Genomic DNA, 27,353 nt, shown 5'->3' with positions numbered 1-27,353 from the left:
AAGGTTATGCATGTAACCTTGTTCCCTCTGCTACCCTCAACTACGAGCTGCAGAGACTGGTCTCGCAGCAGTGGCTACATAATGCTGTCACCCTGCCAGTTTCCTCCAGGGTCTAACTCTACAGGTTCTTTCCAGCTCGCAGCTGTTTCTCCCTTGGTGCAAAGAATCCTCCTATGTTTGCTCTCCTTTATGCTGTAAATTAGAATACTGCTGCCAGAAAAAAAGTTCTGGTTGCCACAGTGTCTAGTGAAACCAGATCTAATAGCAGCTTTGGGTTAAACTCAGCATATTTAAGTGGGAAAATGTGGTGATTTGGATGAAATAAGGTTTAAAGACAATTGAAAGAGTGTGGTTTGTATGACTTATCATGACTTCTTCCAACCATCAGGTTTTCACTGGGGTCCTTTAGCATAAGGTGTTAAGTATGGGGAAGGGAAGAAGGAAAAGCAGCCAGAATCCATACAGCTCGACTCTTGGACTAACAGCACATCTAAGAAAGGCCAGATCAACCCACTCTCCAAATAGCACACCCAAACACAGACGTCTCCTTCCCGAGTCTTAATCCGATTATTACCTGTCAGGCCAGGAGAGTGAGCTATTTTAAAGCACTACTTATGATGGCTGACTGACTTCTGAGGTTTATTTAGGAAAAGCCTGACCTAATAATCTGGGTACTTTACACATTCCCCTTAGAAGACGGTGTAGTGACAGAGCAAGCTACAAGAATGGTACAGAACTTACCAAGACAAGGGGGACACAGACAACCCAAAACAAGTTATAAACCTCAAAAGGAAAATAATTGTTAATTATTTAATTGATTTTAATACTTTTTACCATCAGAAGTTGAGTTTACTTCTGAAAATGAACAGCCAACACACTCATAAGTAAATAGCTCGGCTATCCTCCCTCCTTCCCATACCTTATTCAAAATTTTTCTTCTCTCTCTTCAATTAGAGGAAATAAAAAGCTATCAGAACCCCCCTATAACTCTATGGTTACGGGACAATGCTCAGGACAATATACATAGTGCATTATATTATTTTGGTCAACACATTTGCTTGGTACTAAGTATCCACGTCACCCTAGGAACGATCTATGCAAGAAATAAAGCCCTCTAAATCTGCACATGCACTCTGACTTCCTGTGCAATGGTAACAGATGGCTTTGCCATGAACTTTCACTACTCTAGGAATAAATATACTGGCTACTGTGATATACACAAAGACTGAAGCCTATTTGTTTTATCTTTAAAACCAGGCATCTTATTTACCTTGTTATTTCACAAACCTATCTTACAGCTTTCAACTTCCTCAGGAAGGTGTACTCCGAAGGGTGAAGGACTAGGCTCAAAGGTAAACAGCAAGTACAGGAAAACAAGTTACTAGGCATGGAAGGACCCACCTTAGCCCTGAGATTCTCTGAGGGATCACAACTCCTCCTTTGGTTTTCCGAGCCATTTAAACACATATATTCCACCCGATTGCCATTTCTGGCATATTGTGCACAGAATTTTGCTGTTTAGAAATTAGGGGTACCATTTTTTAGGTAACAACAGAGCCAAAAAGACCATCAGAAATTGGAAAAATATTTTTTAAGATTTATTTATTACTTAGATTGTATTCTGCCTGCAAGCCAGAAGAAGATACTAGATCTCATGATAGATGGCTATTAGCCACCATGTGGTTGCTGGGAATTGAACTCAGGACCTTTGGAAGAACAGCCAGTGCTCTTAACCTCTGAGCCAACTCTCCAGCCCAGAAACTGGAGAATTTTAACAAGGTCAAATACTAAGATGGACATTAAAACACCTTTTAAGGTCACTACATCTCTTATAATCCCTTCCCACACATATCCCAACTACTTCTCTCTGTTACAATTCTACCCCCACCACTCCCTTGTCAGAGGAAAGAGGTCGTAACAGTCAGCCCAAACAGATGCAGCACCTTTTCCTGATTCTTAGCAGATATCAGTCTGATTCCCATTTTAGATGTATCTAATAAATAATAAACATCAATATCATGAAATAAGAAATACCCAAGTCTAGTATCTTTCACCTCAATTAGATAAAAATAGTTTTCTAAAGAAGGGTCTTCCCCCCCACCCCAGTACCCAGCCCTCAGACATATCAACCAGAGAATGTGGATAAAAATAAGATCATCTTTGAGCTACGGAGCCAAAGTAGGTACTTTCAGCCTCTTCTTTCATTTCCTGGTACAGAAACCAGTTTTCCGAGACTCGGTAGGTTTTGGCTGTTCCCTGTCTCCTTCTGTCTCAAGTTGCTTAAGTTCTCAGTCTCCCCAGATGGGGCCTGTGTTCCTAAGAGGGAGTGGGTAGGCCGGCTGACTAATCACAACACACACCCTTCCTCCTGCTCTACCCTTCTGTGTCTCAACAGCCACCAGAAACACACACTGCTAGAATCCAATTCCACGGTTAGACAAAATACTCCTTTCAAAATGAGACTCAATGTGATTGATACTCTGTCAAGGAAGGTTAATGTGAGGAAGAATGAGGTACTATCAGGCTCACACAGCTGAGTCACTGAAGCCGTAAGAGAGAACACTTGAAAAATTCCCAAAACCCAAGTGGTTTTGCCATCAGTGGTTTTTTACCTCTTCAATAGGCAACTCTTCAGTGGTCTCTACTATTTCCCTAACAGCTGCTATCAACCAAGGAATTGCCAGCTAGAGGTAAAATTAACACGTTGGTGGCTTTTTTTATTTTGTGTGTTTTGAAGGTGTTAAGCACCTACAGGGGCAGCCTTCCTAATCTTCTGAAAAACACAATTTACAACATAACGTAAAACACATCCAGACCAAGTTTCTATGTCACTTAGCCTGCTACTGCCTAATTACCTTACCCTCATACCAAGTTAGCCTACAGATTATCCTCTCCTCACACTCAACTCTAGATGTTAAGGGAAAACTAGCACAAGTGACGGTTTCCGGTTCCTTAGAAAGTACTCTTTACTTTAGTAACATGTTAAAAAGCTATGTTTACTTTCTTCTCCCAGCACCACTGCTGTATCTTTTATTTCCCCAAAATTTTTAATTATCATTTTTAACACAGAAAAAAACAAGAACAGTATAATAAACATGTATATACTCTTGATCTACAGTCTTTCAATTTTTCATGTGGTATATACATACACACACCTATAATGTGCATGCATACTTTCATATACTGAAGCAAAAAAAGTTATAAAGATAAAAATTTCAAAATTCTTTAGAGTTTATCGAAGATTAAAGACACAAACCTCAACGGCATTACAAAACGTAAGAATAAGAAGATGGGGGCAGTGGCAAATGTCTAAAATATTCTGTGCATTCTGCCCCTCTTCGGAAGCCACTTTGTTTAGATTCAGAGCATGTGTTAAAAATCAGGTCAGAGGACAGTTACGGTAGCACATACCTGTGATCCCAGCTGAGGCAGGAGAATCACAAGTTTCAAGCTAGCCTGGGAAAGAACAAGACAGCTTACTAATTCACCTTCTTCTCTATGCTAATCTCTATCCTAAGTGATACCTGTAAGCTAAACTGGTAAATCCTCCTGCAAACTATGTGGAGATGGTCTTTTTCTAAGACCATCTGTCTGTCAACTGTTTACCAACAGGCCTATCTACACACTTCAAACAAATGTTTATCGGATGAAAATTTAACACGAAGAGAACAAATAGTGGACAGATCTAAAACGATGCCCACTTGGTTCTCTGGTACAAGTGAGTAATGTCCTAACCTAACAAGAGGAAGATATATATTTAAAAACAAGTTTTTCCTTGGCCTGAAGTATAGCTGATGTGAGGTTTAAAAGCCAATTACATTTTAAATTCATGCATTTGTTGAGTGAGTAAGTGCTGTGAGTCAGCTCGGCATTTGGGAAGGCTAGACTATGTCTAACCGGAGATGAAAGAAATAGAAAGTCTTTGCCAAGTAGTGTATGAGCGGCAGAACCACAAGCAACTACCAATATGTGGCAGTCAAGTCAACAACTGGTGTTTTGTACCCTGGTCTAACAAGACAGGACCTACGTCACTTTTTTTTTTTTTTTTAAGTTGCCCCATTAGTTGCTTCCTATCAAAGCTCACAGGCTTGAGGATAAAGCTGTCAAAATATAATAAACCTGACTCCTAGGACCCCATGTTAACTAGTAACTATGTAGTAACAGCAATCGTTTCTAAAGGAGCGAATGGGACCTTTCAAAATCCATCTTGTAGTTGGGTTACATGTTTTCAAGTTGAAAGAATAAATTGAGACCCCTACTGATCAGTTTCAGCTGATTTTAGTTTTCATAGTTTAAGTTTACATAAAAATCTTAGTATGAAACTACTACTGCATGTGGTTTGTAAGAAGCGAGAAAGCTGAAAAGCACTGTCTGTTATGGCTTTTTTGGAGTTATTTAAAAACAGCACTCCAGGAGCAACAATGTACAGTTTTCCACCTAGTCTACCTTCAATATATACAAGTTTGGGTTTTCCTGCACTTGTTTTCTAACCAAAAAGTGCACAGGAGCACAAAGATCAAGTTCTCTTGCTAATACTGTATAGCAAACCAAAATCAAAATTAAATTTTGTTTAAGAAGAGCTATTTTCTCAATATGTAACACTGTCAGGGTAATCTAACAATTTTCAATTTAAAAAAAAAACAAACTCCTGATATAAAAACAAGCCTTAATACACAGGAACACTAGATTAGAATTTTTACTTAAAGTTGATGAAAAAAGAAGTTTAAAATCAGCATGTACTAGTATGTTAAACAATAAAATCCTGCTAGTGGCTCAAGTCTGATGGAGGAGAGTTCAATCCTGGGACAAACATGGTGGAGAGAACCAACTCTTGCAAGTTGTCCTCTGACCCTACATGCACACCCACCCACATATATACAAAGAAATAAAACTAAAAGGTAATAAGATCTTAAATACCCAGATTTCCTTGACCTTTTTGTTTACACTGTCCATCTCAAATTGGTGGTTTACCTTTACAAAAGGATTTGTTATTTTCGAAGACTCACATCGCCTGAGGGCTGCATGCTCACAGATAAGAGACATGATGGGTAGCAATTGGGGTTAAGTGACTTGCTTAGGGTAACTTTACATGACACTTAAAAAAGCAAAAACCAAAAACAAAAATCCCAAACAAGCTGCAAGCTCAGCAGCATTTCCCTTCTTTTGAAGCTGAGTGGGGAAAGCAGACAGTTGCTGTTTTGAGGAACTAGTCTACTCAAGCCTGTGGTTGCAGGAAGGCTGAGAATAATACTAGAACAATCGTGAGCTCTGGGAAAGGCAAGCAATTCTTTCAGAACCTGAAATAAGTCAAAGGACAGGGACAAAAAATTACATGTATGTATATATGCTTATGTATGTGTATACACACGCACACGACGTTCTAAGTTGCTAACGCCCTGTTGTTGAGATGCTACTGTGCAGAACAGCAGGGTTTAAATTTAAACCCCATGGAAGCAAAAAGCTCTGCTATGATTCTTCCTTCCTTGTTACAGAGTAAAGAATAACGTATGGGCAATCCAACTAAATAATTTCCTGTTTATATTTCAACCCCCTATATTAGTACAGGGAGGATTCAAATTTGGCATGGTTAAAACTGACTACTGATTTGTATGTGTATGGGAAGAGGGTTCACCTAAGAAACTCACTGAGTATTTTCTGGAGGAGGTACCATACTTTAAAAAAATGCACAAAATGTGTATTTTTAAATGCATTTAAAAATGCTTTTAAATGATAGGGGAACTTTTCTTTTAAACACTAACGCTTAGTGCAGAACAGTCCCTGAAACTAAAGGACTCCTTTACAATTGCAGTAAGCCACCCCAAAAGCGCACTGTACAAACCACTTTCAACCATAAGATATGTCTGAAAGTTCCAGGGAAGTTAAAACTTCAGGACACAAAAAGTCACACTGTCGGGCGTGGTGGCACTCACCTGTAACCCCAGCGCTGGGGAAGCAGAGGCAGGCAGATCTCTGTGAGTCCTAGGACACTGTGGACTACATATCAAGTTCCAGCCAGTTACGTGATGACCCTGTCTTAAAGAGATCATCAGTTCAATTACCAGGAAAAACCATGGTGGCCCACAACCATCTGTTACGGATCTGGTTCCCTTCAGATGTGCACAAAGACAGAGCACTCATATAAATAAAATAAACAAACAAACAAATAAATAAATAAATCTTTTTTAAAAAGTTTTATTTACTTTGATTATGGTTAAAATAAAAAACCCATCGCCAATGAATTCTTACTTCTTACTATCACCATGCTACAGAAACACATCTAAAAGGTTATAAGGCTATCACATTTGTTGAGATCATTTACTTTTTAAACATCACCATGTTAGGCATGCTCTCTAAATCTCTTGCATAGAATCTGGAAAGTCACACTCACTGGGAGAAAAGCAGGAAGGTGCCCGGTTGAGAGAACGGGAGATGTCAGCTAAAGGGCACAGTGCTGATGTCCTAAACTGAATAGATGGAATTCATTTAGGTCTACTCTCAACCTTCCTAACGCAACAACCCTTTAATGTTGTGTTGACCCTCAACCACAGAATTATTTTCGTTGCCATTTCATAACTATAATTTTGCTACTGGTGTGAATCTTGATGTAAATACCTGATGTGCAGGATAGTCCAGGAGACCCTGTAAGAGGGTCTTCGGCCCACAGGTTGAGAACGAGTGCTCTAGGGGAGTACTTTCTAGAGAGCTGCTAGGCTGCACTGTTTCAACAATAGTATGACTAGCAGTGTACCCTAAATTTTTACATAAGGTAACCAAGGAAACAGTTATGTTAACAGGCTTGATCACAGTAATATCTTGACAATGAGTACAAATATTGCAATATTATATTATACCCCTTGAGTACATGTAATTTTGCCCATTTTATCTTTAAGAAGCAGAAAAAAATTAATGAAGAAAAATAAAAAACTGGAGTATTAGGTTTAACTACATACCTTTATAGGCTAAACAGAACTGTAAAATAGATTTTAAAAGTCTCAGGAAGTGAGGTTTAAAGTTCTTTTGGTCATTTAAAAACCTTTATTTTTATTTTTGTGTGTATGAACAGATGTGGGCCTTGGAGCTCTTGGAGCTCGAGTTACTGGCAGTTGTGAGCTGCCTGACCTAAGGCACTGGGAGTGGAACTCAGTCCTCTGGAACAGCAGAGACTGGAAGCTTTTAACTGCTGAGCCGCCACTCCAGCCGGTAAGTAAAGATAACCAGTATATGGTTACACCCCCTCAGCTTTAATGCATCACTAAGCAAACCATGAAATATCCTTATGTTAACAGCAGGCTTCCTGTTTTCCCACAGGAAAGCAGTTAGAACTGGAACTAAGTAGAGCCCCCTGACTTCTCTAGGGAGGGATGAGGCTCTGTTAATGGAACCTGAGTTCAAAGCTAGCTTACAACACCCTTGTAATACCCCTAATCTGGCAGTCTGGGCATGAAAACTTTTCAAAGACCTTAAAAAACAATCTGGTAAGACTCACCTTCAAGTAAAGAACATTTTTGGCTGTGGTGAGCCTAAGGTCAGCTTTCAGGGAAGAAAATGCAAAATAACCTCCAGCCTCCACTGGACTCCTGAGTTCTTTCTCAGTGCCCTAGAGAAGTTCCACCCTTGCTCCTGCAGCACTTAGCCTGTGGCAGGTCTGGCCATTCTTTCAGGGCAAACACCAGAGTCCTATTAACACTGGCTTTACCTGGTAACACAGTCCATCAGCTTAATCAACTATCTTCCTAAATTTTGTCTTTTCCTTCCCAGCACATGCTTCTGATCTTTGTTCCTTAGTTATCGCCACAGCTCCTCAGCAGTCAACTATACCTTTCTGGGCTTTTCTTTTCAAGTCAGAATTTCACCAAAATGTTTCTTAAAATCTTTAAAATGGTACTATTTTTAGTCTAGGAATTCATATAAACAGATTAGAATTCTTATAATCTGACTTGACTATCCAGAAACTAGAGGTAAGGGTATGTACAAAGTATTTAGAATTATTCTTAGCATTTCAAAAAAAATTTAGACTAAGGAAATGGTACCAGCTTAGAAAGGCCCAGTGTTCCCTGTTTTTCTATAGATCATCTTCAGCACTCTTTTGCAAATGGCCTTCCTGTTTTGATGACAGTTTAGCAGATAAAGTCCAAAGCACACAGCTCAGGGCTTTCTTTGACCCTAACACATCCTTAATTCTAGATAAGCAATCATTCCAGGTGCTTGCTTAGCCTGGGTCCACTGACAGGCTTCAGGTTAACAAATTTCCTTCTACACAGATTGTTTTATTTATTGCATTTTTTTTTCTGCCTGGGATATGTACACAGCTCTAAGAGTGCTCTCAACTCCAATGGTTAAGGGAGCCTATAGCAGACTTAAATAACCTAATTAATCTCATGGGAATCCAAAGTCTATAGTGCATATCTGTAGCTGTGTCTAGCACAGAGCCTGTTGACAGGGGTTACTAAACTTGACTTGACAGGCTCTATGATTCCTGCAGACTTACTCTGAATATATGAGGAAAATGGTAGTAAGTTATTTTTTTGATCGCTCACATGGGGCACAAGTTCTTCCTTGGGAGACAGATAGTAGCTACACTCCCATCCAAATATTCAATTTCAAAATAATTTTCCATAGCTTGGTCATTCAAAATGCAATCCCATTCTCCACCAGCTGCTCTATTTCAGGTCCTTTGCCACTGTGACTAAGTGTGTATAATTTAGAACCTAGATATTTATTATTCAGAAAAAAAAACTCCCCTTGTAACTGATATCTTCCATGTTCCCACCACCCCATGAAAGGTACTGATTTAACAATCTAAGTAGGACCTAAAAAGCAAACACAAAAACACTGAGTTTGCCAGGCTCTTGACAAAGCACCTCAAATAATGCAGTAAACAAATAGGTTAAATATGCTTTGTTTTGAATTAAAATAAAGGAAAGGAAGTGGAGAAGCTACTTTTAATACCAACTATACTTGTCAGTACAGGCAATGCATCTGATGGATCCATAAGGGATTAGAAGAACATGACAGTTTATCTAAACAAGACAGACTGGTTTTTGTTTATTAATTTTTAAATATGGTTTAGTTCAAATTTAGCAAAAACTGCAGTATGCTCTTATTCTAACCATGCCCAGCACTCAGCTAATCCCTTCACTATAGAATCAGAAAACAATGTATATAATTATGTGTCCCATATTCCCCAAAGAGGAAAAGTTCTAATTCTTGAATGCAAGGGTCAGATTAATCTCATCAACCATCCATTCCCAATTATAACCCAGCAGACAGAGGACTTGTCCACACAGGTGTTTTCCATGCACCCTCTGTAACCTGGAAGCACCCTTTCCCCCACTTACACTAGGACCCACGTCTTTGTCAACCCTGATTTACTTCCAACTGGCAAATAAGAACAGGAATCACCTCCCGAATAACGTTTCCCCCTGGGAAATACTGGAGAAAGGGTGTAGTGAGGTCAGCCTCTTCAGGATTTGTTTTTCCTCGGACTTAGCCTACAGCTTATTACAGTGAGAACAAGATGTCCCTGACCAACTTAGTCTCTTTCTGTTACAACCCCGAAGCAAACAGATTCTACAGCAGCCACAAGGCTGTTACCAAGGCCACTGTATTGATCAGTGTAATTAAGATTCACAATTCATCAAGTCCAGCATAACAAGCCAGCTGGGTCACTCTCTTCATAATAAGCCAACACTGGGAATCTTCCTGTCTTGCTTGCTAAGAAGTCTGGTACTGATGCTGGCACTAAAAACTCAAGTACTGAATTAGAAGCTGGAACCACCTGGACACTTAACAGGAAACTGAATCTGTTACCAGAGTAACTGCACATTATCTGTGATCTCTACAAAGCACTTAGTTCATCTTTCTAAACAGGGAATTTTGAAAGTCTCCCTTTCCCCCAAATTTTGCCAAAGTCACACACTTTACGTAAACATGACAAAATTTAATGCCAACTAGAAACAGAGCTCATGGTTGAGACAGCACTGGCCCATTTCCAAAAGACTGTAATTCTGAAGAAGGTGTGTTTCAAAGACAAGTGTGCATCAGACTTTTGGGTGTCAAGTTCAGCTTTTGGTTCAGCCAGTGTTGTAGAGTAAGAAAGCTGAGAAATTTGTTCATATTGCCAACAAGGCTGTTAATACTTTTAGACCCCTAACATACATTCCAAATCCAGCGTTCAACTCTTCACTATTCCTCAACCTTGTGACTCCCTAGGCCAAAGTCCCTGTTTCCTTATAAGTCCAGGACACCAGTTTCAACTTTGAGCAGAGGGTTCCTAGTGTTAAGACTTAAAATGTTTGCTCCAATGGTGAGGGCTGCATCCATCACTACATGGAAGTCCGCCACCTTATGTTTCCATGCTACTAAGCTAATAAATGAGGAGGCTGTGTATTGTGTATTCTCTTTCTCTTCGCTTCCCTTCTATTTCCAGCATTAGAAAGATATGAGTGGAAAATCTCATTAAGCTCTCCCCTGCAGCCCCTAGTCACTGCCTTATCCATTCATAAGGTAGGTATAAGTTAGTAAAAATAGCTCTGGCCAGAAGGAAAAAAAAAAAAAGGCAAGGCAATCACCATATGAATCCAACTTACTTTCTCCTGGGGACAACCACTTTAATAGTACTTGATTTAATAAAGATTCAAAGACAGTATCATGTGTCAGACACTATATATAAGACATTATATATGCAACATGGTCCTTAACTTCAAAAAGCTCTACCTAGAGAAATCAAATGATAAGATTCATATTTCATTACCTCAGTATTAAAAATAGTTTGAAAAGTACAGTTTCCTATAAAGAGCAGTAAGGCTGAGATCATATGCATTCAAAGTTGCTGAAATACTGGTTTCTGCATGTAAAAGTTTCTAAAGTTATACTCTTAAGGCCATAAGGAGTCCCAAAGAGGAGGGTGACAATATCATCAGCCCCAGCTTTATTCCAAACCACAAGAACAAAGTGCAAGCTAGAAACATGTTTTTAAAAGCAGATTCTACATCTGTGAAGAAAGAAAAAAAAATAGTATGCTTAGAAGCCTATTTAAAGCAGGATTTTAAGTCAGGGATCTATGGATGAGATCCAGACAGTCCTATTAAAACCTCTAGAAGTAAATATGCATTTTTGTGTTCCTCTGAACTTTCCTAAGGACAGAAATTATGATTTTATGAAATTCTTCAGAGATTAAGGCTCAAAAGATTAAGAACCATTATGCAGTCTCTAATACACAACTACCAAAGGCATTTCCTCAGACAGGTTGAACTCAGAACAGTTACAATTCTCTGCCCTTTACACAAACTGTGTGTAGTCACCTCTTCTAGAACTGTAGATGAGGGTTTGCATTTTGAAAATTCAAAATAAACTTCTCTTCTACATGAAGATAACACTAACAATTTAATTAAATGGCAATTAAGTGGTAAAAAGACTACATAGAACCTAGGTTTAATATGCCATTCAGCAGAATCCTGTGTCCTTCCTCTTCCAATATCAGAAATTCAGAGAAAGGGTAAAATTCTGGGAGGTATGTAGAGAAACATGTCCATCAGAGGAGATTTCAATTTATTAACTGGAGATTGGGGTTTATTCTATGGAAAAACAATAAACTGACACAATGTCAATTTCTGAAGATACAAAGACAGTTACTGTCTGTACTGCAACAATGTAGCGGATTCATTTGAGTAACATTAAACAGGATTTTCCTTCAGCAGTGATACAATGTACACATATTTACAACTCAAGGACTCCTCCTCACTTCAAGCTTTCCTGAATAGCATCTGAAACCACTATAAGCTATGAATAAGTTTTATCATGTGAGTTATACCATAACAATTATTGTGGTCCCACGAAATTTGCCTTTACAATTCTAGGTCAGGAAAAGAAAGTCTTCCATTATTTCTCATGTGTATTAAGGAACAAGACTATGATTCTTTTCATATTCTTCTGGATGTCAGATGTTTAAATGACCTGACTGAGAAGCACTGAAGTCACTTATATCCTCTGGCCCCAGTAATGTCCGCAATTCCAGAGGGGCCTCAGAATGGAAATGATCCAAAGATTACCTGGTTTAATGTCAAACTGGGATCCTCTTGGCTGAAGAACTATGCCATTTGAAAGAGGCCTTTTTCACAGTATTCAGTACCAAGCTCTCCTCCACCCTTACCTTTCCCATACTTTGTCACATTATCAACACATGAAAGAGGTACAAAAGTGCCCTAACTCATAATGTCTAGTCCTGCTGAAATTCTGAGAAGGAATAAAACAACCAAAACCAAGCTCTACCTAGAATTTAGTGACCTTGACTAGTCCTTAACTGGTCCATTAACTAAATACATGACTTTTATCATCATTAAGGGAAGGGTAATTAGTCATGATAATGCACTTTAATACAAGAACAACATAAATGGCACACAATAAAGCTCAGAGAACAAGATTAATAACATAGGGATACAAACAGTAGCAAAAGGAAACTTACAGCAAGGGCTTCCCACATTCCCAGCAGACACTTGCTTATTTTAGCTAATGGAATGTGAATCTCCAAAGTCATTAGCACTTGGCCTCACAATAATATTCATTTGTGATATTCCTCTCAGGAAGAGGAAAAGAAAAGGGGTAGTTACTGTCCTTGGCATTCAGTATCTCAGTTAAACTAGTTAGCCAGATTGACAATTAACAACTTAGTACTATATGCAAGGTACAGAGCTAGGCTCCATAGACAAGAGTCCTTGCTTCTAGGAGTTACAATGTTTAATACCAATTTTGACTTATCACTATTTATTTGAAAGAATATAGTTACACTGAAATAAGGAAAAGAACAACTAAAATGACCAACACTCTCAAGTACTTAAACAAAAGAAGGTGGGCTTATGGAAAGAGATAGAGTCAGGAGAATTAGGCCATCAGGGTTTCCTATTCTTCCTTGTAACTCATCTGAGGTACTAAGATTAAGCATTTTGCTTGTGAGAACTCTAACTTCGTTTCCAAGTAGTGCAGACTGCAAAAGGTCACTTCTCCAACAAGCAATCAGGGGAATGAGAGCACTAAAAATGAGGCCAACTGGATCCCTCAGGATCAAGGGATCTTCCATAACCCTTTAAAAGCATTAATGGTAACAATCTCAATTTTGTAAGAAAACTAAAGCACACAGTGATGACTTTTCTAGACCTGTCAAATAATTAGTTTCCTGGAGGAAAATACATACATACATAAAGCCTCTCAGGCACTAAGAGCAGCTTAACTAGCTCAGATGCAAGAACCTTGGGGATTAACTATTCCTGCAAATCTTGCTCTGTTGAATTTATACCATCCCTGAGGCCAACAAATACTGTATACAGAATTAGCTTTGAAATTACTTTATACAAGGTAAATGTTTGTCCCCCTTATCATTGGCTTCAGAAAGATCACCACTTTGCAAACGTTTTTTGGTGCAATGCTAATTGGGTAGCAGTCAAGTGGAAAGTCAGAGAATGTCTGACAGAAAGCACTGGGGATCCAAATCCCCCCACTGAGGGAGCTGGTTAGACTCAGCCCTCCAAAGATCACCTTTTCCAAGATCAATAGAAGGATGTCCTTTGAGCTCAACCCACAGCACAATAGGCTGAACTTGTTCTGCCTCAGTAAGTGCAGTAAAAAAATGAGCAATCATGTCTTACCACCCACCTCTCCAACCCACCCAAGCTTCTTTCTGGAGGGATGTCTAAGTGATCTATCCACATGACTGGAATCAACCTGCATCCACGGCAGTGTTCTACTGTCAACCAACCTCTACATTTTCCTTTCTTGCACAACTTCTAAGCAAGTGGAAGACTGGAAGGTGAAAATCATTTCACCTTTCAATCTCTTGTTGCTTTCGGAACCTTCAGCTGCATAAAAGCGCCAGTTCATAGTCTTTCCTCTTGCCTCTAAGCTATCACGCAGTTGTTGGTTAAACGGCCGATTCTCCCCAAGAGATGCGTTGAAAGGCGCTGCCTGACTTCCCCCACTCACCTGAGGGGAAATTTCCTGCACACCCTCATCCCCTGGACAGGTCACATGGGGCAGCTGAGTCGTTCACCCCCTCCCAATCTGGTCTTCAAAGCCCTCTCCATCCAGGAAAACTCAGCCGCAAATTTAAGGCCTGGTCCTCTCGGGCTTCAGAAAGATCCAGGAGGACTCCGGCCGAGGGACAAAGAAAACCGAGGTCAGATCGGCCTCTCTGGCCCCAGATAGGCTCATGGCCGCTCACAGCCACCCACCTACATCGTGTCAGTGGTCCCTGAGCACCCCAAACCTTAGCCCGAAGTCCCGAACTACCCGAGCCCAGGCCCGGGACTTGCTCGCGCCCCTTCCGCGAGGGGCCCCTGCCGCCACCCAGAGCCCCGCACCTTCTTCGGAGCCTTGGTGACCGTGGCCATGAAGGAGTACTTCTCAGCGTCCTCGATCTCCTTGGTCTGTTTCAGCTCCTCCCCGACACCGGGCAGCGGCATCGCGTCAGGCATCGACATCCCCCGGCCGGCCCGGCCAGCGGCTAACCCGCCGCCCCCGCCTCTTTCCCTCCCGGGCGCCCGCCCGTCCGCGCGGCGCCCTCGGCCACGCGCTCGCCCGCCTTCCCGCCAGGCCCCGCGCCCAGCTGCTTGGGCTTCCGAAGGGCTGGAACCCGCGCGCCTCGTCGGCTCGGCCACCCCACACTGCCGGACAGGGACGGCGGTCACAGAAGAAGCAGAAGCAGCAGCACGCAACTACGACCTGCCCGCGCAGCCACCTCCGCCACACGCAAGCACGCACGCAAAGTAAGGGTCGAGGGCGGAGACGCCACGTCAAGTACTGGCAGCCCCAAGGAAGGTGGGGAAAGAGGTGGGGAGAAAGGGCGCATTCTGGTGACGTCACCACGCTGGGCCCGGCCGCAGGAACCCGCCCTCCTCCTCTTTCTCCTGCTCCCTCTCCTGCTCCCCGGTGATGAGCTTCTGAGGGTAAGTTGTACCATGTGCGCCGCCAGGTGGTGCCATCAGCCCTGTTGAGCCGTGTGTGGTTCCTATAAGGATGCCACAGGACTGAGGGTCTTTGGACTATTAATTCCCCAGAAGACCATAGGATGGGGTTATCAAAAGCAATGCTTGAGAGCAAAAACCAGAGTCCCACAGGACACATTTTGCGGCCCTCCCTGGGAAAATTCAGTGTTGGAGACAACCTACTCACTCACGGTCCACACCCTGGACCCTTTGGACCAGAAGCCCATTTCCAAGGGACAGTGTTTGCTTTTTGACTTCATAGGGGGCAGAACAAGCTCAGAGCACTCTGGTTTTTACACAACCCTTTGTGACCTCCATCCCCATCTCCTCCTTGGCCTTGTCTGTTTACAAGACCTTCAAGCTGCAGTGCTGATGTGAAGAGGTCATTAAGATAGAGTGGATGGTTCAGAGGGCAGACAACCAGGCAGATTGAGGAAACAAAAAAAAAAAAAAAAAAAACAAAAAAAAACCCGGCCATACTGGCTCTGCTGCTCCATGCTTTCTCTAGGCATTATTAGTCTGTTCGTGCCAGCTCCACTCACAGTGGCTATGCAGGGCGTTCATGTATACAGCCCTCACAGTTTCTGGATTCTACTGTACGGCTCCCGGGTAAGGCCCTGGATGGCAGAGGTGCATGACGCGCGCTTATGTATTTCCCAATAACTCGTCCATTTGGAGAGGGAAAGCCTGTTTGTAAGCTGGGGTCAGCTGAGGTATCTTGTCCTTTGAAGGTCATTCAAATGACATTGGCTCCAATTCCTATGTCCTGTGGAAAGTACAATGTTGTCCCCAGGATTTCTGTGAATTGCCGAGGGGGACTTAGGTTTTCATGGTCATCCCTGGCTCTAGTTTGCTGCCTCATCTGAAATTTTATTCACTATTCCACTTTTATGACTGTTTCTTTAGCTCTTGCAGTCACATCAGCCCCTTTCTCTTTCCAACTCCCACTCTTAAACCACAAAAATGAGGCTATAACATGAAGCAGAACTTTTAATGAAGGTTTGTGGGTCACAGGGGAGAGGTTACATCACATAGCAAACAGTCTTCAATCACATTTCTGAAATGTTCCGAAAAGTTATTTCACCCATCTCACCACCTTGGGATTTCTCAATGGCCACAATGTCCCACAAAGCTCTCTCGTACACTACACATCTCGTTTCCTCCTCTCACTCCTTTTTCACCCCTTTGCTTGACCCTTCTCTCTTTGGGGGACTCTGAGAAGCCAGATTTTTCTCTACTGTGCTGAGAGTAAGTCTTCTAGAGGACCTTTCCCCTAAATTCCTTTCCAAGTCCATTCTTTTTTATTTAGCACTGTGTTGTGGTATGTTTATTTGTTTGTTTGTTTGTGATTGGAGTTCACTGTGTAGCCCAGGCTGGACTTGAACTCTTTTTTTTTTTTTTTTTTTTTTAAGACACAGGATTTCTCTGTGTAGCCTTGGTTGTCCTGGACTCCCTTGTAGATCATGTAGCCTGGAACTCACAGAGATCCCTCTGCCTCTGTTTCCCTGAGTGCTGGTATTAGAAGTGTGTGCCACCTTGCCTGGCTTGGCCTTGAACACTTATCCTGTGCCACAATTCCTGGCCTTACCAGGTTTTTAAGAATCAACTCCTTCAAGGAAAAAAAAAAAAAAAAGGAAGGTTGTAGTCTTAAAGGACAACATCTCTCCCCCTATAACGGTTTATGTTCAAGGTTGGGGAAAGTGTGAAATAGTTATTTATGGAAGCACTGAGTTCTTCCTGTGAGAAGCCTGGATCTTAACTACACAGGAAATAGTCATGTAGATAATCTGAAGAGCGCTGAAGTGCCTGAAAGAATCGCTATATCTTAAAATGTTAGGGTTCTCTAATGTACCCAGTCTTCTGAGCACTCAGACTTCTCTCTTGGGGAATCCTACGGCCATGGGGCCAAAAGATAAAACCAGAACACTAGGCTTATCCATACAGAGCCAGGAAGGCCCCTTTCTTCTTATAGCTAAGGCCTGGGAACAACACCTGGCCCACTCAGGAGCATTCATCTTTTTGGGTTTGTCCAAACTGCTATCAGTGCCCATGGATTCAGCAGTCTTTAGAAATCAGCTAAGAAACTCAAAGTCCCTTGGGTAAAAAATTATGTGTCTTGAGACAAATTATTATTATTATTATTATTATTATTATTATTATTATTATTATTGTTATTTTGACACAGGGGTTCTCTGTGTAGCCTTGGCTGTCCTGGAGTTGCTTTGTAGACCTGGCTGGCCTCAAACTCACAGTGATCTGCCTGCCTCTGTGCTGGGATTAAAGGCATTCACCACTGTGCTCAGCAGAGACAAGTCATTTTAAACAAGCACTGGTGTATCTATATTTTGGATTTGATTTTTTTTAACTTTTATTGTACATGTGTACATGTGCTTTGTTTTTTCTCTGTGCATTTTAGCCTCCAGGTGGTTAGCTTCCTGGAGATTGAAGAGTACCTCTCTTACATTCTTCCAGGGTCAGGGTATAGAGGACCTCCTTCTAGTTCCACAGAACTAGCCCTAGTGCTAGAAGGCAAGACAAGACCTAGAGGGAAAAGAGCTTTATTGAGTGGCATGGGTCAAGACAGAGACCAGCAAGCAATTCCACTTTCCCGAGTGCCTGACTAGAAGGGAGGCTGCTAATTTGGCCTCAGGAGAGATGGGTAAGGATGCTTAGTCTAAAGATGGAAAGGGCATCCCTGTGATGCTGGAGAGAAAATAGGTCTCTGAGATTCAATCCAGCCCAAGGTCTGGGCATTCCTGAAAACCAGCCACTGTGGAAAGTAGTGGTAGCTGCCATACCTCCCAGGTGTAGGCTGGAGATCAGAGTGCTTACCTAGCAAGGGAGTATGCCAATACAACATCTGTGAGAACCACTGCATGCTGCCTACCTCATGCCCAATCCCAAGACAGCCTCATACAGTTCAGCTGGAGACTGCCACTTCTAGATGCAAACAAATGGCTTGTCTGTGCCTGTTCCCTCACCTGACGCTACCTCTATCAGCAAGCTAATTCCTCAGAACAGCACAAAGCACAAAGACTAGAGAACCATCCCTGGGTCAGTGTTTGGGAAGTGGGGTCTAAGGATAATACTTCATGTTGTATGTGGTGGTAGAGAGTTTTCAATAGGTCTGGAGCTCAGAGAGGACCCTGCCCTAAAAAGGGGTGGCTGGAAGATAAAGGTGATGTAGAAGACCATCTTACTAAAAGTATAAACTTACTAAAAGTATAATGTGCAGTGTCTCACATGGGCTTGTTATGGTTAATCAAATAGACTAAGTTTACCTACAAATTAATTTTATTCTTTTATAAAATATGGTCATACAGTGCATGATGATTCAGCCAATGGCGGATAGTATACAACAGTGTGGTTCCATGGGATCATTATGGAGCCATGTGGTAGCACACACCTGTAGTCCAGGTAGTCAGAAGGCTAAAGCAGGAGGATCACCGAGAGTTCAAGACCAGTCTGAGCTACAGTGTGTGTTTGAGTCTAGCCTGGGATATGTTGTGAGACACTCTCAGCAAAGACAACACCACCACCCAAACTCTCCTGGTTAGATTTTTGTCAGCCTGACACAGGCTGGAGTGATCTGGGACATGAGCCTCAATTGAGCAAATGCCTCTGTCAGATGGTCTGTAGACCAAATCTGTGGGGCATCTTCTTGACTGTTGGTTGATGTGGGAGGGCCTAGCCCAACAGATACAGTCTCATAATTAAGTGGTGGTCCTGGGTGGTATAAAAATGCTAGCTGAGCAGGTAATGGGGAGCAAGCCAGTAAGCAGCACTCCTCCATAACCTCTGCTTTAATTCCTACCTCTAGGTTCCTGCCTTGAGTTGTTTTTGTAATAGACTGTGATCAGGACATGTAAGTGGAATCCTTTCCTCTGCAAGTTGCTTTTTTGATCATATTCTTTATTACAACAATAGAAAGCAAACCAAGACAAAAACTGAAAACAAAGATTATAATGGTATTGAAAGGGTCCTATAATCCTGTGAACAAAGCAGCTATGGTAGTGTTTTAGTACTACACATTCCTCAAATGTCATGGTGGTACTGATATAAACATACCTTTTTGTTATGTTTAAGTTTTTAAGTATTTACCATTGTACTACAGCCACCTGCAGTATTCAGCAACAGTAACATACTGTATATCCAGATGCAATGGGTATACTATATAAACTATATATCAGGCTATATGACCTATAACCCTCGAAGGTATAATGTAGGGTGTTCACACAGTGTTGAAACTGCCCAGTGATACAGTTCTCAGAATGTAGGGCTAGCTAGGGTTACGTTCCACCACTATTGAATGCTGAAGATGTACTAGAACAGTGCTAGATGCCATTTAAGAGACTAATAACACTGGCTTGTAGGTGGGTACAGGTGCTGTGGGGCTCAGGATGAACAGAAGGGGCAACACAGACAGGGATGCTACATGTGCTGTCTTGACAGGAAACAGTTGGATAAGGCTGAATTCAGGCTGAAGCCTTAAGAAAGGCAGGGCAATGGAGACAGCTTGGCATGACAGGGGAAATGTCCCTATTTTAGTGTGCTTACAATTGCATAGAGGAAAGGCTGAAGCTGGAGACAGATCTGACAGGGCCTGTTGCACTATGGGTAGGTAGTGCTCATAATCACCAATATGAAGAACAAAGAAAGAAGAGCCGGTCTTCATGGAGAGACTAATGAGATATGGGTTTAATGTGTTTGTGGAAGGCAGTGTCCCTAAGTCTTAGGGAAGCCCAGTTTTTGCCTCTGTATTCCCAGCCAGCCTGGCCAGCTGCCTACCTAGCTGTACTGCTAGCTACCCAAGAAAGACTATACTTGCTCTGTAGGCCTTTTGCCTCTTGTCAGCCAGGCCTTACTTTAAGTGTCCCATAATTGTAGTGATACTAGAAACCCTTCCTGCCCTTATCCTCTTTCTGACCTGGAAGAAAGCTATGTTGCACAGCTCTGAGAGGCATCATTGACATGTTGTGTGTGTGTGTGTGTGTGTGTGTGTGTGTGTGTGTGTGTGAAAGAGAGAGAGAGAGAGAGAGAGAGAGAGAGAGAGAGAGAGATGGATCCCCTTGGAAGAGCACTCCAGATCGCCAGGGGCAGGGCCATAGAAGAATCCTGCTTCTTGCTTCCTATTGTGCTCCCTGAGCACCCTGTTTCCCAGACTGTGCTTCTTTCATTTCAGCAACTCTAGCCAGAATTCTTCCTCCTTCACAGCTCCCTCTCTGCTTATTATGATAATCACATTTGCTATATACATTGGAAATTGTTATTACTAGTCATTATTTGAACGTTAGGGAAAATCTAGAAAGAGAAAATCTTTCATCCATCTTTCTCAGTTCATCTGCTTCTTAGTAATTTGCATATGCTCATTTGTACACATGTGTTTGGTAGGAGCCTGCCATAGTGTGTTCTGCTCTGTTCAAATTACAGTATTTCAAAAAAAAAAATCTTACCATGCACAGAGATGGTTTACATATATGCCACTGTTTATATTGCTCAGGTATTTCATCATTCACCTTAAGAGTTTAACTTTTTTCTGCTATTGGGCATTTTGAGTCATTTCCAACTCACTGCAAATGAATTTCATATTTGGAAGTGAGGAGGGGTAGTGGGCGGGCATGATTGGCTTTCAAGCAAAACAGACAAAGTTGGATCACAACACAGAGAAAGAACAAAATGTAAGTGGCAGGGGCTGTCATAGTTGATCTAAAGGAATTGGATCAAGTACCTTTTCACCTTAGGAAATTTGAGATTATGTGCTGAGGACTTAAGAACTGCTGGCTGACTGCTGTTCGGGTGGGGATGAGTGCAAGCATGTGTGTGCGTGCGTTCGTGTGTGTACATACCAGAGTTCAGGGTAGATGGAGATGAGGGCTCAGATCTTGACTGTGCTCCCAACTTGGTCACAGAGATCTGAGGTCTTTCTGGATCTGTTTCCCCACGCAAAACAATAACTTGCTTTCCATTCAGTGCTTGTGGTGACTTAATCCAGTCAGATGACAAATACAAGGGTGCTTGGAGCAAGCACAGAAAGTAATTTATACAAACATAAGTAAGATGTAAGTCTCAGAAAAAAAAATCTGAAGTTTTAAAGAAGCTAATGCTGAGAATTTGGAATTCTGTCTGTGCCTCGCCTTCCAGAATAACAAGAATAAGACTCACCTGCAGCCTGAATGGATGGTCTTTGCTCTTGCAGAGGACTTGTTTATAGGCAAATTGTGTTTTTCTGATAGAGAAGACTGAAACTGCCTCAGTTTCAATGGATAACTGTCACTTCTCTGCCCAAGCTGGGTCCTAACCCTGACCACTGTGAGTCCAACGGCTGCTAGAAACATCCTTAAATGACAGCTGTATCAAAGATCTTGTTGGACTTCTTTTCAGTTTCTAAAGCTGCAACCTTTTAAAATTAAGGCTGGGAAGGCAACCCGAGATTGTGAACAGTGATTGTGGAATCTGCTCTGATAGTTTGTTGTGCTTCTTTGTGTGTTTTTTTCTGTGCCTCTGTTTGTGCATGTGTGCAGGCCCGTGTGTGCACATGTGTGTGGTAAAATGACTTATAACCCTCGACTTATGACAGAAGATGTGCTAGGGATCCTGTAGAAAACAAACCAGCCACAGTCCTGTCCTCATGGGGCTTAAGATCAGAATTTGGTCAGAATATCTGCGTCCCTCACAATATTTTCAGAGAGGTCTCCTATCTCTTTGTGCCTCATGTTGAGAAATATTTCTCAGGAGGCTGTGTCAATTTCAAAGGTGGGAAGGGAACAGCAGCCTAAACTCTAGAATTCACCCTTGATGCTTGGTGAATTTTCTAGAAGCTTCAGGTTTTCTGCCTGGAACATAGCCTCTCCCAGGATGATGGCAAGTGGGCTAGCAGGGTGGAGGTGCCAGGTTCAGAGGCTGTCTATGCCTCCCAGTCTTGACTCCTCCACCCTCTGCCTGCCACCTGTCCCAAAGACTGAAAGTAATCCTGGGGTTGAAACAGATAATGGTTGGCTAGACCAGTTAACTACGCTGTACTCCAGAACATGTATGGTGGGGATAGTGAAAAGGTTGGCTTCGCTGGAAAGGTTGAGAGGCTGTATGGAATAGGGTAGATTGCAGAAACTGCAGTTTCCCACATCTCAAGCAGATGGGGTCTTTTTTACCTGCAAGGTCCCACCCACCCTGTGGCTGGTTTCCTGGGTCCAGAGAAGAGACTGGTCCTTTGCTGCTGGTGTGGAGGCCGCTGCTGGGTGGGAGTCAGTCTTCCTTACCCTCTCTGGTTTGCAGGGCGGGCCCCATTGCATCACCCTTGGAGCCTCTGCTCCTGGCTTTGCAGCCAGCTGGGCCCCTAGAGGAGGGACTCTCCCTGTTTTTCAACAAACCATTAACCATTTCACCCTCTTAACTCTTATTATGCCAAACTGGATTTCCAAGGCTAACCTTCATACCTCTCTGCCCTGACGGTGATAACCCTCTTCATGCCCCATCATGACAAGAGGTTCTGCCTGTACAGCTTTTGAACAGTTGCAGGCTCCATCATACCAGTGCAACCCTGGGCCCTTCCCTGGGAGAAGAGTTAACCTCCCTCATCCCCACCCTCATCATTTGTACCATTCTGCAGTGGTGAGAACAGAACTCCTGGTCCTCCAGCATGAGCTCATGCCACTTCCACACTCCCGAGTCCCGACAAAGGGTCAACAACATTTTGAGCTAAGAGCAAGTATCAAGCTCAAGCCAGAGATCAGGAGCCTGGACGTTAGCCTTTCCCCAAAATACTTCCAACCATTTTCGGCAGGCCTGCTCAGGCCTTTGCCTTATTTGTAGGGTCACAGGGAAGGGTTGAGTGAAGTAAGGCCCCTCAAAGGCCCCAGGGTCAACTTAAAGAGAGTCGTGAGAACACAGTGTTTCTTTGTTCCTGGAGGGGCTAGACAAGGAAGCACTAAGCTGGTAGGGGCCATTCCAAGCACTGAAGCGCAGGCCACATTCGTGTTCAGAAGTCTTATCTCCCACTCCCAGCATTCCCTTTGTTGTCCCACCCAACCCAGAGCCTAAAATAGTCTGGAACTACATCCAAGCCTAAGCCTAGGTCCCAATTTTAGTTCACAAACATTTGGCTGATAATAACTCTCAGAAGCTTGAGCTGAGCCCGGGGGTGGGGTGCACAGATAAAGCATAGCCCCTGCCTTCAGGAAGCTTGCAAACTCTACCCAGACTGAGCACTGTTATTAGATGCCTGTTGAAGAAGAAAGATGGATTCCCTCAGGAGAAACTGAGGCAGCCTTGTGAAAAGGATCATTTTGCTGAATCTTAAAGTAAGATCTGAAGAGCAGAGAGGTGTACCCATGCTGGATGGAGGGGTTGGCAAGGGTAGAAACATAGAAGTGCCAAATTTGCGATTTGTCTAGGAACAGGTAACAACATCCGGTTTGAATGGGAGACTACAAGCTGCTTCTACCTGTGGATGTGTGTCTGTCCAGATTTGATGTAGACTGACTGAGTACTGCCACGTGGCAAAGATCTTTGGTTTACAGAGCTTTACAGACAGGAAGATGGAAGGCAAGGAGGATGAAGAAACTTTCTCTGAGGTATAAAGCAAGTTTGTGAGGAAGCTAGGGCCATGACAAGATTATAATGACAAGATTATCTTGTCATTTCTGCCTTGGCCCAGTTCAGGTTTCCAAGTCCAGGGGCTTAGGCCATATGGTTGGCTGACCCAGCAGACCTTGCCATTCCTCAAGGACCAAGAAGACGTCAGAGGTGAACAGTCAGTGATCATAGATGAACATCAAATCAGAAGTGTGTCATGGCGTAGCATGTAGCAAAAAAATGAGCAAGGAATAGTTTCATGACAGTTGGTGGGAAACCAATGATCATATTCTTTATTTTCCAAACACGATTCACAATTAGTTAACTAGAGGTCTAATATAATTATTAAGGGATCTTCCCCATGACTCATTTGGTTTTTCTAAATGTAAACTAAAGCAGAAATCCCTAGGCAGGCAAATTAAGGTAGAACTGGACAGCTGGCCCTAATTCAGAGGCGCTGGGGCAGGAAGCTCCATAGCTCCCTGTGGGATGCTGAGCTTTCCTTTCTGTGGGCGCAGCCTCACCAGGTAGACTGCTGAGCTGCCCACTTATTATGCATGCCCTTCCCCAGTGGCAAGCCACTTAAAAGTCTTTCTTCCAGGTCCTCACAGCCATCTGCATACCAGGTTTTGCTAGCCTCAGGGAGGAGAAGGGGATCCATCTGGATCTCAGTGTCTGCTGTCTGTGGTCACTCATGATCTCTAACCCTCTCCCCAGGTGCTGAAAGCCACTGCCCAAGGGAAACCAACTTCCCAACTAAAAAGCTACCTCTCAACCTCTTTGACCTACCAGACTTGAAGTCCTGGCCATTCTCTTGGGAGGATGTGGGGAAAATACTTCACATTCCTTTCTGAAGAGTTCCCTAGCCAAGAAAACTAGATATGGTTGATTTCTCAATCAGGTTTTTCTACTGCAGTGTGTAATTAATCATCTCTGTTACACTTTCAAAAGAAAAAAAAATTCAAGTGACAAAAAATTTGGGGACAGCCATACAGAAGGTGACAGTAATTAGTGACATGTGGGATAATTTTACTTGGAAACTTTTAACTTTTAAAACAGCATCCCAGTGTAGCCTACTTTCTGAGTAAACATAAAATTAGTTGTTTATATAAAGGAAAAGCAAGAGCAGCTAAAGGTAAGAATCAAAATGGGTGTTTCCTTGGATGAGATTACAGGTCACACATTTTTCTCATTTTTTGCTTTTATCCATATTCTAAATTTTTCTGCAATAAGTGTGCATTAGCTCTTTTTGGTAAGTAAAATGCTCTGTAGAACTTTAACTTATTTACTTATCTCTCATCCTGTTGACTAGACAGTAGTACTATACAGTGGGACAGGTGAACCACTAACTTTCTGGCCAAGGCTTTCTTGTGAAGGTTTCCCCTCTTTCTGCTTTCCTCTGCCTCAGCTGACAACTCGGACCAGCCTTAACCTGAAGGACCATTCACAGGCCATTCCTTGTTACTCAGTTTGTGTTGTTGTTGTGGAAGTAGGTTTTTGTTGTTGTTTTGGTTTGTTTTTGTGAGGAGGTAGGTTTTGATATGGCTCTCTTTCTATAGTCTAGGCTTGCCTTAAGCTCATGGCAATCCTCCTGCCTTGGCCTTTCAGGTATTGGGATTATTAGCATATGCCATATGCCGGGCTGCATTTTGTATTTTTCTGGAGAAAAAGAAAACAGGCATGCCCGGAGCTCCCTGGAACTCTTCACAGTTCTGAACTCTGGTAGTTTTGGCTGGCTGCTTTGTAGATTTTAGTATGGGTGTGGCAACAAAACAGAAGAAAAACAGATCAAGTTGATAGTGAAGCTGTAGGAAAACGTAAACATGTGTTGCATCAAACATTGAAACATGTTTTTACATGTTTTTGCAATCAGCAAAAAGACCAAGAGAACAAAAATCTGTTTCCATTGAGAATATCTGACTCCATCTTGTGTTTTAGATTTAGAAGCAATCATAAAGCCATGTCCAGGTCACAGACCAGCAAATGGGACCAACCCAGATCTGGAAAAATCTTCTCGGAGATATTTGCAGAACCCTTGTCATCAATGGTATTTTTATATACTGGCAGTAAAAGTTGGAAAGTGAAAGTCAAGAAAATAGCAACAGCTATTTAAAATAGCAAATAATGCAACATTTCCCTTAGAGCTCCTAGAAAAAAATCCAGGGACTAGAAGCTGAAAATAACAAAACATTGAAAGAAAAAAAAAAATCACAGATCATGTAAGAGATTTGAAGACTCAATAGATTGCTCTCAAAATTGATAACTAAATTTAACTTTGTTGTCTTCATCATTATTCTATTGCTGTGAAGATGAGTTATGACCACAGGCACTCTTATAAAAGCTAGCATTTCACTGAGGGCTTGCTTACAGTTTCAGAGACTTAGTCCATTTTCATCATAGTGGAAGCATGGCCACACACATGGCACTGGAGCAGTAGCTGAGAGCTGCAGGCCTCAGGAAGAGAGAGAACTGGCCCTGGCTTGGGCCTTTGAAATCTGGAAGCCCACCCCTAGTAACAACAAGGCCACACCTACTCCAACAGGCCACACCTCCTAGTCCTTCTCAAATAGTGCCACTCCCTGATGATTAAACATTCAAATATATAAGCCTGTGGGGACTATTCTTTTTTTTTTTTACATCCCCCCCCCACCCTCCTAGACAGGGTTTTTCTGTGTAGCCTTGGCTGTCCTGGACTCACTTCATAGACCAGGCTGGCCTCAAACTCACAAAAATACACCTGCTTCTGCCTCCCTGAGTGCCAGGGTTATAAGCATGTGCTGCCACCTACAGTGGTTTTAAGCAAAATCCTTTAAAAAACACACCCAACCTAAAAGATATATAGATGCACAGAAGATTGAGAAAAGCTGTTTTCTGTCTGTGTTGATTTCACCCCCACAACCAAATCTACCAACCAGGCCAAAGATAAGACCACTGCTTTTGCAAAGGATGCGTGCTTTTGCAAAGCACCTAAATGGCAGCTTACAATCACCTGTAACTTCAATTCTAGGGATTTTAAACCCTCCTCTGGCCTCCACATGCCCCTACTAACATGTGGTACAAAGAAATGTACAAACACACATACACACACACACACAATTAGATACATCTTAAGAAGAATATGTAAAGAATTATCAATGTTAGACAGTAAGAAAACAAACAATTCCATCAAAACTGAGTCAGAAATAAGCAGACAGTTTACTAAAAAGTATATGTAAAACAAAGATGTTCAACATCATTCATTAGTCATTAGGAAAATACAAAAACCTTGATGAGATAATGACACAAATATTAGAATGACTAAAATGAAATGACAAACATGCACTCATATACTGAAGCCCTCATACCCTGCTGGTGGGAATGCAAAAATGGCTCAGCTACTGAGAAGTTGGATAACTTTTTATGCAATGAAACATAGATTGCAATATGATCTAGCAGTTGCATTTGCAGGCAAATATCCCAGGTAAATGAAATTTTATATTCCTACAAAAGCCTGTTCACCAATATAACAAATCTTTTCATAACTGACCAGATTGATACAACCCAATGTTCTTCAGAAAATAAATGGATAAAAAAAATTGGTTCATCCATGCATTGAAGAGGAATAACACATTGACACATGATGTAACTTTGGTATATACTAAAGTCATTAAGCTAAGTGCAAGAAGCTGGTTTTAAAAGTTGCATATTTTCTGATTCCAGTGATACAGAGCATATCAGTTTGAGGCAAGTGTTAGAGACAGGGAAAACCAGTGTTCTATCTAATGACTATGATGATGGTTACACAGATCTCATACACATGTGCATCAA

General features: G+C 42.1%; 1 protein-coding gene and 1 long non-coding RNA gene across 5 annotated transcripts in view; one reads left to right on the top strand and one right to left on the bottom strand.

The window, feature by feature from the left end:
- Positions 1-14,485, bottom strand: part of Ahcyl1 (adenosylhomocysteinase like 1) — a 32,398-nt gene extending 17,913 nt beyond the window's left edge. The window contains exon 1 of the mRNA XM_021631664.2: positions 14,352-14,485. Coding sequence (XP_021487339.1) covers positions 14,352-14,471 — 120 coding nt within the window. The 5' untranslated portion in view covers positions 14,472-14,485. The remainder of the gene's footprint in view (positions 1-14,351) is intronic.
- A 287-nt stretch (positions 14,486-14,772) lies between these two features.
- The window catches only part of LOC110545506 (uncharacterized), a 79,933-nt gene continuing 67,352 nt past the window's right edge, over positions 14,773-27,353 (top strand). For all 4 annotated transcript variants that reach the window (XR_009594760.1, XR_009594761.1, XR_009594759.1 and 1 more), the window contains exon 1: positions 14,773-14,936. This is a non-coding gene — a long non-coding RNA (uncharacterized LOC110545506). The remainder of the gene's footprint in view (positions 14,937-27,353) is intronic.

The sequence above is a fragment of the Meriones unguiculatus genome, chromosome 10 (genome assembly GCF_030254825.1).
Source record: "Meriones unguiculatus strain TT.TT164.6M chromosome 10, Bangor_MerUng_6.1, whole genome shotgun sequence".
NCBI classification, from domain to species: Eukaryota; Metazoa; Chordata; class Mammalia; order Rodentia; family Muridae; genus Meriones; species Meriones unguiculatus.
This window is presented reverse-complemented; position numbering and strand designations above follow the sequence as displayed.